We start from the raw sequence: 11,416 nt of genomic DNA on the forward strand, positions 1-11,416 counted from the left end.
GATAATAAAAGAAAAATAATATTAAATAATCTATAAATAGAATTTTATTAATGCTTATTAAAAATTTCGTTAAGATATAAATTAATACTGTTGCCAATGGATTTTTAGTTGAAATAAAATACAAATAAACAAATACAAAAGCCCTGCAAAAATAAGAATTCCCCAAACAATAGGAGTATCATTATTTTGTAATATTTAAGTTCTATAACTCCTCACCCCAGAAAAAAAAAATCAACTAAATCATTTTTATAGTTCTTCATAAACAAATCAAATTACAATTAATCCTCATCAATAACAGTAGCAATTTTCTCCACCCTACTCTGCGATTCAGATGCGGGACGCAATTCCTCCTCGGAAGTTGCCTTCGGAAACGGACCTAAGGGACGTCGATTGTAGAGCAGATCGGTGCCAAAGTCGCACTCAAAGATTTGATTATCGCGCAGCTTCTCCTTGTACCACAACAGACGATCGGTGTTGCCGCCCAGCGATTGGTCAAGCAGCTGGCGACGTTGAATGCCACGTTCAAGTAGCTCAATGTAATCCACCGACTTGAGTTCGGGAAAATTCTTCAGACGCTCAAAAGCATCTGCGCTAATGCTCTCATAGGACTCGGAATTGGCGATTTCATTCTTCACCCGCTCGGCTATCATTTCACTGCGCTGCTGATCGGAAATCTCGACGGGCAGAATGCGAGAGCGTATGGTGGCGACATCTTCATCGACGGTTTCCAGGAGTCGAGCGTACGATTCCTTCTTGGCGGTCTCATAGCTAAGACGTTCCTTTTCTAGCGCCGTTTCACGTGCCAGCTTCTCGGGATCCATTTGCTTGCGAGACATTAAAATGGTCATCATGCGATTCAGATTCAGTTCATCAAACTTTTTGGCCATACGTTCGTTGTACGGCACATTGCCGAGGCCTCCCTTGGCACCTTTGGCGCTGTAAGTGAAGATTAGGAAGGGAAGCTGTCGAAATGTTATACTTCTCAACTCACCCGCCTTCCTCATCATTCTCTGAGGCGCGCTTTCTGGGATTCTGCTGCTCTCGCTCCAAACGCTCCAATTCCTTGCGTGCTTCTTCCTCTGCCTCACGTTTCGCTTCAATGATGTCCTTGTTCAATTCGTAATACTTTTGCTCCCAGGCCTGAATGCTCATCTTGCGGCTGATTTGCCTCAGTACATATTTCATCAATTTCTATGAGAAGATACAAACGTAATATCAAGAGAAGAGATGTAAAGTATTTCCACTTACGGCCAATTCGTTGTCCAGCGGTACATCGAAGCTGTGGGGCAGCTTCACCATGCGAATGCTGCTGTTGTAGTCACCAATGCCGAGAATCTTGTGCGGCAACGAAGGACGATGCTCTGTCACTGCAGTGATGATGCCACCTCCCAGCACTTCGGTCAACACAGCGTCATCATCGCGATCTAGCGAAAAGAAAATTAATTATCTTTGACTAGAGTTAATCTAAATTACTAAATATACAAAATAAAAAAACTGAAAACTTCCTTATTAGAGGACCGGCCAATATTAATATTGTATTAACCCGACAATACAATAGGTTTTCACTATACAGAAAATTCAACTGAAGACAATGCAACCAACTAATTCTTAAATAACATACAAATTTAATACCTGATGTTATGAAATTTTTTGTTTTTTGTGATATACAATATTTTTTCAATAAGCTTATTTCTATATAGAAAGTTATTATTATTATCTTGTCTAACTAACTAATCAAAAATTCTGAAAGATCTAGGTTTTTATGTTGAGTAACAAACCATCACAATAATAATGTAATTTAATTAATCTAGGACATGAACCAACTTGTAAGAAATAATATACAAATTAATTCATTAATACACCAAAGATGGCTTTTAAGTTAAGTCAGAGCAAAGCTGCGGTTCAAGCTGAATAGAATTTAACAAAAAGTTTTGTCACGATGGTAATAAGTAAACTTAAGGGGTATAACAAATATATGCTACATTTACTTACCCAGAATATCCCACGCCTCCAGAATTCCATCATTGCGAGTAATATACAAGACAGCTGGCCGGGTTTCGCTCCAAGCAACAGCAGTGAGATCACAAGGACGTTTGCGCCAAATGATGGCTGAGTGAGGATAATCCTCCTTCCACAGAGCAAACACAGTGCGACCAATGGAAGCAAACAGCTCCGGATAAAAGGGATTCTTACTGACCGCCACAACGGGACCGTCGTGGACCATGGCAAAGTTGATGGAGCTGTTCACCTGCTCCTTGGCACCTGCTTCGCTATACATTCCTTGCCACTCGACGCGTACAATGTGACCGTAGTAGGTGGAGAGAATGAGCGATTGACGCAACTCGGGCGGATTTTTGGCAACTACATTGATGGGATAATTGGCAGGCGAGGAGTAAATGACCTTGGGAGAAGGCGTTTGAACGGAGAACACAGAAGTGTCGGCTACGATGCCAGTCAAGGGTTCGTTGTAGGACAAACTATAAATGGGTTTGATTGTTTTGTTCTTCATCGCCGATTCGTTTTGTGTAAGCTCCTTGGGCAAGTTTTTGGCACGTTGCTGTTGCTCCTTCTTGGAGACTTCTCCATCGAGATTCCAGAAACTGACGGTGCCATCAAAGGCGCAAGTAATAAAGAATTTGTGATGATTGCGTTTATCAGGATCGGTGAATACTTTGCCGAAATTATTCAAATAAAAGTGCTTGCTCAGCCAATAGATGCCAGTGATCGCTCCCGTAGGTGAACTCTCCAGCGGCGATATAATTGCTGGGGGCACAACAACATCCTCGTTGATGTCCAGCGTCCAGTTGAGATACTCACCAATCATGGCACGATACTTGGCTTGCTCTGGGGTTAGGAACTCCTCCTCATCGAGGTGTTCGCAACGTCCCTGCAGATCCCAGACAATCAGTAAACCATTCTGACAGCCGCCCAGCAATATATCGCCATTAAAAGGACAAAACGATAGTTTGGTCACCTCAAAGGGCGCTTCGAACTCCAGTTTATAATTCAAATTGTCGGAGAAGCTCCAGAGGAGCACAGGATTCGGTTCGAGCACCGCACGCTGCACAAAGTTTACATTGTTCGTGGCCAGATCCAATGTGCTGGGAGTACTGAAGCCATAGGAGACGGCTAGCAGACCAGACATTGAAGGATACCAATCGATGCTGGCCACATAGCGTTTGTCGCTCTTCGAGATGTTGGCAAAGCACATAAACTCCTGCAGATACGGATTGGAGTAGTGCACCACCTGCTTGGTCGATATCAACTGATAGTCATTGCTGAAAATTAGTCAAAGGAAGTTTTAAGGTTAAGTTAGGAATTCCTGTAGCCAACCCACCGATAGCTGTCGATTTGATTGAAGTCGAGAGTCTCCAGCAGCAGATTTACCTGATCGGACATCTCGGGCGGTGGCTTGGGAGCCTCCACAACAGGTGTGACGGGTCTGCTGCGAACGGCACCCGCCTGCTCCTCCTCCACTTCAGATTCATCCAGTTCGAGATCTTGATGGGGTCGAATAAATAGAAAAAGCAGGCATTAAGACAAGGGAAGTAGGGAGGTAGTAAAGTGTTAGTAGATTTAAATACGCTTTTAAATTGGAAACAAATTGAATAGAATGTAAAGACATCTTATATATTGAGAAAACTCTTTCTATTTGTGAAATCAATTTCAACAGTAAAATTATTAACATTGAGTCTAGATATTCAAACAATATCCAAAGAATCCAAACAATTTGGGTTTCTGGTCTGATCGGTGGGAAGAAAGCTAGGTAGATACATACATATCGTCTACAGTTGATAAAGATTTAAGGAACAACGAAGATTTTTGGAATCCAACATCATTTTAGCAAAACTGCGCTGGATATTCCGTTTCTTGTTTTGACACTTCCCTTTTATACATGTGTAAAAGTATCTAATAAGTTTTTGGAAAACAAAAACCTTACTCAAGCTTAGAAGATCTTAAGAAGTCCAATAAAAAAGTTTAGGGTCTATTGCAGTAGAAACGTCAATTTAGCTATCTTTCTTGGCTTAGCAAAAAAGAAGACCACCAACGATTATTATTTTTAGATTTAGCTCTTAAGGAGGCTAAATCGGGAATTTAAGGTGGGCAGCAAATAAGTTGCTTGATATATTATCACTTATGACTCACCTGCATCGTCCAGCTCGTAGAGATACTGCGACCAGGCGTTCGAGGGGAACGTGGGATTGGTCTGCTGCTCCTGGCTGATGCGAGCTGGAGCCACTTGCACCCCAACCGCAATACGACGCCTGATGATGTTATCGTACTTGACGTTTTCATTGGGCAGCAGCTCGATGACGCCATCACGAACATCGCGCGCCAAGCGTCGCTGGAAGGTAATGTGCTTGGGCTGCTGAATGGGATACACGCTCTGGATCTCCACATCGACGGGTGCTTCACGTATGTGCTCCACTAAAATGGTCATTTCGTGCTCGGTGCCCATGCTGACCCAGCTGCGAGGCTTCTTGCGCAGACGTCGCTGCATGCGCCAGCGTTCGAAGGCTTCCATGTTCTGGATGATTCCCATTGCGAGCTTGGTGTCCCGACTGCTTACGTAGAAGATGAAGGGATCACCCTCGGGTGGATCCTCGTCGGACTCAGTGAGTGTGGGGCAATAGCCCATGAGCACATAGTTTTCGGGATTGAAACCCTTGAACAGCTTTACTAGATCGGCGGAATTCTCGAGCTCTTCGAAGAGAACATCGCGCAGTTCCTTGTACTGCAGCTGCTTCCAGGGAAATTCCTGGGTGACATTAAGCCCTACTTGGATCTTAAGGGTTTTCTGCACAGCTTCACTGTAATAGTGTAATTATATATGTATGTATGTATATATAAGGATATTTTTACAAATGAAAGTGTTTTCAATTAAAAAAGGGACTATAGTCTAAATTCACCTGCATAAAAGGAATAATGTAAAGTAAAATAATTTTAGAAGATTAGGATAAGAATTCTGAGAGCAAAAACGATTATTAACAACCTTAGGATACTATGATAAGGAATGAATTGGAGAATTTGAAACTTTTTAAACACTATATTCATAATCTTAAGATTGAGAACTTTTGAAGAACAGTGAAGATTAAAATCTCAAGAAACGCGTGGAACCATACTCCAATCATCAATCATAATTCAGTAATTAATGTTTCTAGTTTAAGGATGGGAAAGTCTCTTTATCAAAGATTTTACTGTTCTTTTTTTTTCTTTGTTAAAATTTGTCATTAAAATATTAAAATTACAAATTGCAATATATGCAGAGCCATTGCTATAATTCTCTTACTCGTTTAAGATATAAAGACTTATTATGCATTCTTGGATCATGGTTTGTAATTTTGTAATCTGTGTTTATTTTTTGCATTTCAAATAAATTCTTCAAAAAGTAAAAAATAGGCTTAATTTAAGAATTGATATTGTGGTTTCAATTTCGAAAAGGTTTCGTTTCGCCTTAATGCAATTTGTTGATTTTAGAATGTATTTTTCTGGATTGAAATGAATTTAATATTATCCTGCTTCTGTATTTAGTGGATTTATCCCTTATATGTATCTTCAGCTATTATTATTTATTCTACTCACGTGACCATCACTTTTTGGCAGGTGGGCAAAGCAAGCAGCGTGCGCCACGATTCCTGCACATTGTAAAGCTTCTGCATATCCGGCACATCCTCATCGGAGTCGGGCTGCATGAACTTCTTGAGATATGGACGACGCTTCTGAATGCTGCCCGGCTCGAGGCCCAGTTCAAGGTCGCCCGCATTCTCGGTGAACTCATCCATGTTGCTAGCTGCTTTCTAACTAAATCCAAGTATATATTTCAATATTGTTTTCAATTGTAATTTGTTTATATTTGACATGGCGTCCATGGCAATGCTTTTGGCTGTGAACTTGGAGCTGAGCATGCGTCGCTTGAAATTTCTCCCCAAAGCAAAGGTTGGGCGGAGGGGGCAGAATTGCAATGAAGTTGCAACATTTTCACTCATTTACATGCATGAGGCTTTGGCAAAAATTTCCTTCGAACAATTTTTGAGTGGGTGATTGTTTTGCAGACGTTTGTCCATGTTGCAGCGAGGCATTTCACATCATTATCTTTGACCAAATACGGAAACTATGCGCGCGCCAGCAAAACAAAATAAACGCAATTGTGTGTCACTCACAGAGGCTTCAACAAAAACGCGACTGGCAGCACGAAAAATATGTGTGTGCCCCATGTGTATGTTGTTTTTGTTGTTGTTATTGTTGTTGCTGGACATGATCTGTGGCAGTTCAACAAACGCGAAAGCGACGCTGCTACGCAATCGAAATCGAAAGTTCTGTGATGGACAGCTGCAAGTCAAGAGTCGCAAGTCGCAAGTCGCGAGTTGCAATGTCAATGCACTGCCACGGGGAGTGGGGGGAGTTGCCTCAGAGTGATGCCAACTGACACACATTTAATGGATGCACGTCGCTCACTTTCATTTTCATGCCGCATTCTGAACAAAACGGGCGGCGGCAGCGACGGCGGCGTCGGTGGCAACTTTCGATTTTAAACGCAATTTATGCACCTGTCAGCTGATAACTTGCACCTCCGATTAGTCGCCGCTTGCTTTTGGCCGCTAAATAAATCACACGACAAATTGTTGACAAAACATTTCGTAATTTAAATAAAAAGAAAAGCGACAAGCTGCCGATAGTTGCCCCTCCGATAGTTTGGCAGCATGCAACACACAAAACACAAACGAATGCAGCGCAACACAAAAATAAAATAACAACAACAGCCCAACAAACAACTTCCTCATCCGCAGCCTGGCAACTGGCAACCAGCAACCAACAGCCAACAAACAGCACCAACAACAACACCAACAGACACAACAATGACGTCCCAAGTCGCAAGTCGTGGCAGGCTGATAATTTTTTGATTGTGCCACAGCTCATATGCAAAGTGAGACGCAGGCGGAGCCAAAGCAGAGCACACAATGGAACTCACCCGGTTCCAGGCTTCCTCGTCTCTTGGGCCCAACTGTTGCTGGTGAAACATCTGATCGTGATACTCTATAAAAGACTAAAGCGTTCAATTGATAATAAAATATGACCTATATAAAATATTCAATAAAATCGGAAATTCATATCGAGAGTCTCTGTTATTTATTCATTGTTAATAAAAATTATTAATACTACAATGGAATAAAATAATCGTAATAATATATTTAAAATAGGTATAAGAAATAAATCGCACTGTAAACCTTACAGTTTAAAATAAATCCATTATTAAATAAATCCTGACAAACAAATCTCTTCGTCATAACATTATTTGTGTGTCCTCTCCTTACGTTAATTTGTGTATAATTAATTTGGTTAAAATAAAATAGTTCCTTGATGAATGGCAAAACGCTGAGTTTTAATTGAATTTTGTTTTTGTTCACTTTGGACGGACCATATTTTTATATAAAATATTCTGCAATCGTATTTCGTATTAGCGGGATAATCTTAAATCTTTTAAATATTCTATCCTAATAATTTTGATACTAAACTCTAGGTTTTGTTTAGACAGTTGTATACATTGAGAGTGTTTTTCGTTAATTTTCAATGAAGAAAATAGCAAATAGTAAATCGTAATCGCCTGCATATGTAATTGGGCATATCTACAAAAAAAACCCAAGAGTTTAAAATTGCAGATCCCTAGTTAATCCATTAACTTGTTTGCTATGATTTCAGTAAAGATGAAAATTTTTTACGAATAATAATCAAAGTAATGCAAACAAATGATTCGCTTTGACAGACGGATAAGTGTTGTAACACATGGGCATAACTAACATGTAAACAATTCGAGATAAAGTATAAACAGTTTAACGAATTTCATATAAATCTGTTGGATTATGATATGGCTGTCACAAACATCATAGGAAATTATTATTGCATCCACTCGCAGAGTGAAACAGGCTGCAATCGTAGTACAATTGTGGCCAATTCGGGGCTGGGCACAATCGGCAAACGGTAGGCAACAACAACCACAACAACAACAACAACCGAAACAACAGCAAGAGTCAAGCTTTGCAGTTGTACAACTGGCGACAAAATGTTGCATGTTTGTGGCTGTCACCAGCGAGTGCAGCACGTTGCCTGCCACATGCCGCATGCCGCATGCCGCTTGCCGCCGTGTGGTGCAAGTTTGCCTGTTGCCAGAGTTGGCTGCAATATATGCAAAAAGGTGCTAAAAAGATCAGAGGCAGCGATTTATCTTCATTTGCATTTGACGTCGTTGGCTGTGTGTCAAAAAGGTGTTAAGTGCCACAGCCACAACTACAGCTAGAGTCAGCCTCAGTCTCAGCCCCAGACTCAGCCCCAGTCTCAGCCTCAGTCTCAGCCACATTGAGATTTGCGGCGCCGCTTTTGATGACAACCGACAGCAACGGTAGTCGAAGCGCATAATTTTCGATATTTTATAACTTTGCGGTAGCCGAAAAAATGGCTATTCGCTGGCACATCAATCCAGTGAACCGACCGCCCAATAAGGTAATACCCCCCAAGCACCGTTATTAGCAGCAGCCAAATTGGTCAACAACAACTTCGACTGCAAGTCGAACAACAACAACAGCAACAAAAAACAATGCCCACTTCTAGGCTGAGTTGGGAGATAGTCGCACCGATAAAAGGGACATGAAATTCAAATTTGACTTGGCCAAAGTGCTGCAAATTTACTTTGCCAACTTATCAGCGAGTGAAATTTGCAAATACGGCTTCCGTATTACGATTCGACGTTTTGTGAATTATGTGAGAAATTTGTTAGTGGGCTAAATGCTTTACTGATTTCATCAGCTCTCCCAGTCCCGGCTTTCCTAGCCCAAAAGGTGCCCCAAAACTGGGCCACCAACTGACTTCCATTAACCACCAAAGAGCGCAGCAAATGCCGAATGCAATTTATGGGGAAAAAAACTTAATTTGAAAAAGATTTCATTGATAGCCAAAAGAAATTCGGCAAAATTAGATTAATTTTCATTGTCTACAATGGTTTTTATAATTGGTTAACTTATGAAAGCTTAACATATATTGAGTAAGAATAATAAAGTGCGAAGCAAATTAACGTAAAATGAAAAAATTAGAATTCAATAATATCACACTTGCTGATTACGTTAAAATTTGTCAAGGGTTGAACATTTAAAAGGTTGTTTGTTATATTGTACACAGTTTTCGTACTTTGACACCAAAATTAAAATAGAAACTTCATTATTCATTTGTCTAAAAATTATTTATTTAGGGTATTGCCTAATCTATAGTATAATTAAACGGCAATCACTTAAATAAATAATGCAGACGTATTTTAAATGATATGAAAATAAATATAGAATTGAAAAAGTATGATAGTTCTAAAGCGCTGTTTTTATATCCGCTGCCTAGAGGGTAGATAGGCATTATACATTTTTGCGAAGGCAGAAGGATTCATCTCTGACCCTATAAAGTATCTATATTCCTGATTCTTGTTTCCACGCCCATTTCCACCTCTGCAAATTGCTTTGAATCGAATAACAAGCGTAATTTTGAATCTGGAAAATGTTGGTACAGACAATAATAACTACACTGTTTATTAATCCTGAAAACAGTTGCAATCGGATTAAAATTGTAGAAGTTATATATATGAAATACTTTTGTATGGTCAAATCTGAGAATCTGGTATATTTTGCAATCTATAGTATATTTTGATTGTATTACTATAACAATATACCAAATATAACCTTCCGTATATTTTAAGTATTTGTGGTTTAGTAATTCGGTATATTTTGTATATATTTTTATTTCAAAATATATATATTTTTATTTTGATTAATTTTATAGTTATTCGGCTATTTCAATGATTATACATGGGTTCAAGTTTCAAAATCCAAAAAGATTAAAGTTCTATACGGATATAAGCACTAATTCTATTATTCTCTATAATTATGTTAGTCAAGGTGCTGGTTGAGTATAAGAGTTGAAGTTTTGCGCTTAAATTTTAGTTAAATAAATAAATACATTACAAACTAATTCCAGTAGTAAGATTTGATTAAAGCGAAGATGACTAAACTCTGGTTGCGACTATTGTTGATCCTTTCATTAATATTCATGTGCCAGCAAAAGCCGCAAGTTAACACGCGTTGTCTTTTTTGTATTAATGGCACCGAAGCAAAACGTTGTAAACCATTCGAAGTACTTATTATGGGTCGTTGTCGTAAAATAGCATAAGAAAAAGTGACAATAAAATAAAAAAAATTTGTCGATCATTTTTTTGTTGTAGACAAACTTTTTTAAAATTCTTATACGGATATAAGCACTAATTCTATTATTCTTTATAATTATGTTAGTCAAGGTGCTTGTTGAGTATAGGAGTTGAAGTTTTGCGGTTGAAATAAATACAGTACAAAATAATTTCAATAGTAAGATTTGATTAGAGCGAAGATGACTAAGCTCTGGTTGCGACTGTTGGTGATCCTTTTATTAATATTCATGTGCCAGCAAAAGCCACAAGTTGGCGTGGGTTGTCCTTTTTGTATTTATGGCAGGGGAGCAAAACGTTGTAAACAAGACGAAATACTTGTTAGAGCTCGTTGTCGTAAAAAAGCATAATAAGAGTTTTCGTTTGAAGTAACAATAAAATTAAAAAATAAACACAAAATTTGTCGATCATTTTTTTGTTGTAGAAAACAAAGTTCTTATACAGATATAAGCACTAATTCTATTATTCTCTATAATTATGTTAGTCAAGGTGCTGGTTGAGTATAGGAGTTGAAGTTTTGCGCTTAAATTTTAGTTAAATAAATAAATACATTACAAACTAATTCCAGTAGTAAGATTTGATTATAGCGAAGATGACTAAGCTCTGGTTGCGACTATTGTTGATCCTTTCATTAATATTCATGTGCCAGCAACAGACACAAATTACAAAGCGTTGTATTTTTTGTATTTATGGCACGAAAGCAAAACGTTGTAAACAAGACGAAGTACTTATTAATGGTCATTGTCGTAAAAAAGCATAAGAATAGTGTTCGTTTCAAGTGACAATAAAATGAAATAAAACAAAAATTTGTCGATCATTTTTTTGTTGTAGAAAAACTTTGTACAGTGTTGAAATGTGATCGTAAATAATTAAATTTATAGTGACAATTTTACAATTTGGCAAAGCTAATGCCATATTAACCCAAGATTTTAGTGTTCAAGCACTTTCCCCCATGATGGTCAATAGAAAATTTGCGTTAATCTCATAAGGAAAATCTGTAAATTAGAATTCACATGTGGCCAAAGTTGCAACCGCATCGAATTGCAGTGGCAGTCAAAGAGTCGTCGTCGTTGTCGTCGTCGTCGTCGTCTGGCTGTGACAACGATAATCCCTGCAAAAATATGCGCACAAATTAAGTATCCAAAGTGCGGCGATTCCAAAACCGATGGCGGGATTGGCGGTTGC

General features: G+C 38.9%; 1 protein-coding gene across 1 annotated transcript; it reads right to left on the reverse strand.

Annotated features, from left to right (window-relative positions):
• Nucleotides 1–240: 240 nt before the first annotated feature.
• LOC133845295 (dynein axonemal intermediate chain 3) lies at nt 241–5,859 on the reverse strand. Its single transcript, XM_062279727.1, has 7 exons — nt 5,584–5,859; nt 4,147–4,811; nt 3,338–3,500; nt 1,993–3,278; nt 1,249–1,424; nt 992–1,191; nt 241–936 (listed from the first exon to the last, which is right to left on the reverse strand). Exons 1-7 carry the CDS (start codon nt 5,781–5,783, stop codon nt 279–281), a joined length of 3,348 nt encoding a protein of 1,115 aa, XP_062135711.1. The 5' UTR covers nt 5,784–5,859; the 3' UTR covers nt 241–278.
• Nucleotides 5,860–11,416: the final 5,557 nt, after the last annotated feature.

The sequence above is a fragment of the Drosophila sulfurigaster genome, chromosome 3, assembly GCF_023558435.1.
Source record: "Drosophila sulfurigaster albostrigata strain 15112-1811.04 chromosome 3, ASM2355843v2, whole genome shotgun sequence".
Classification (NCBI taxonomy): domain Eukaryota; kingdom Metazoa; phylum Arthropoda; class Insecta; order Diptera; family Drosophilidae; genus Drosophila; species Drosophila sulfurigaster.

Bases quoted from the DNA above. Each gene is read 5' to 3' on its own strand.
- LOC133845295 (XM_062279727.1), bottom strand. From the start codon at position 5,783: ATGGATGAGTTCACCGAGAATGCGGGCGACCTTGAACTGGGCCTCGAG. The intron at 4,812-5,583 runs GTGAGTAGAATA...ACACTATTACAG, and splicing joins TGCCAAAAAGTGATGGTCAC to TGAAGCTGTGCAGAAAACCC. The intron at 937-991 runs GTGAGTTGAGAA...CTTCACTTACAG, and splicing joins GAGAATGATGAGGAAGGCGG to CGCCAAAGGTGCCAAGGGAG.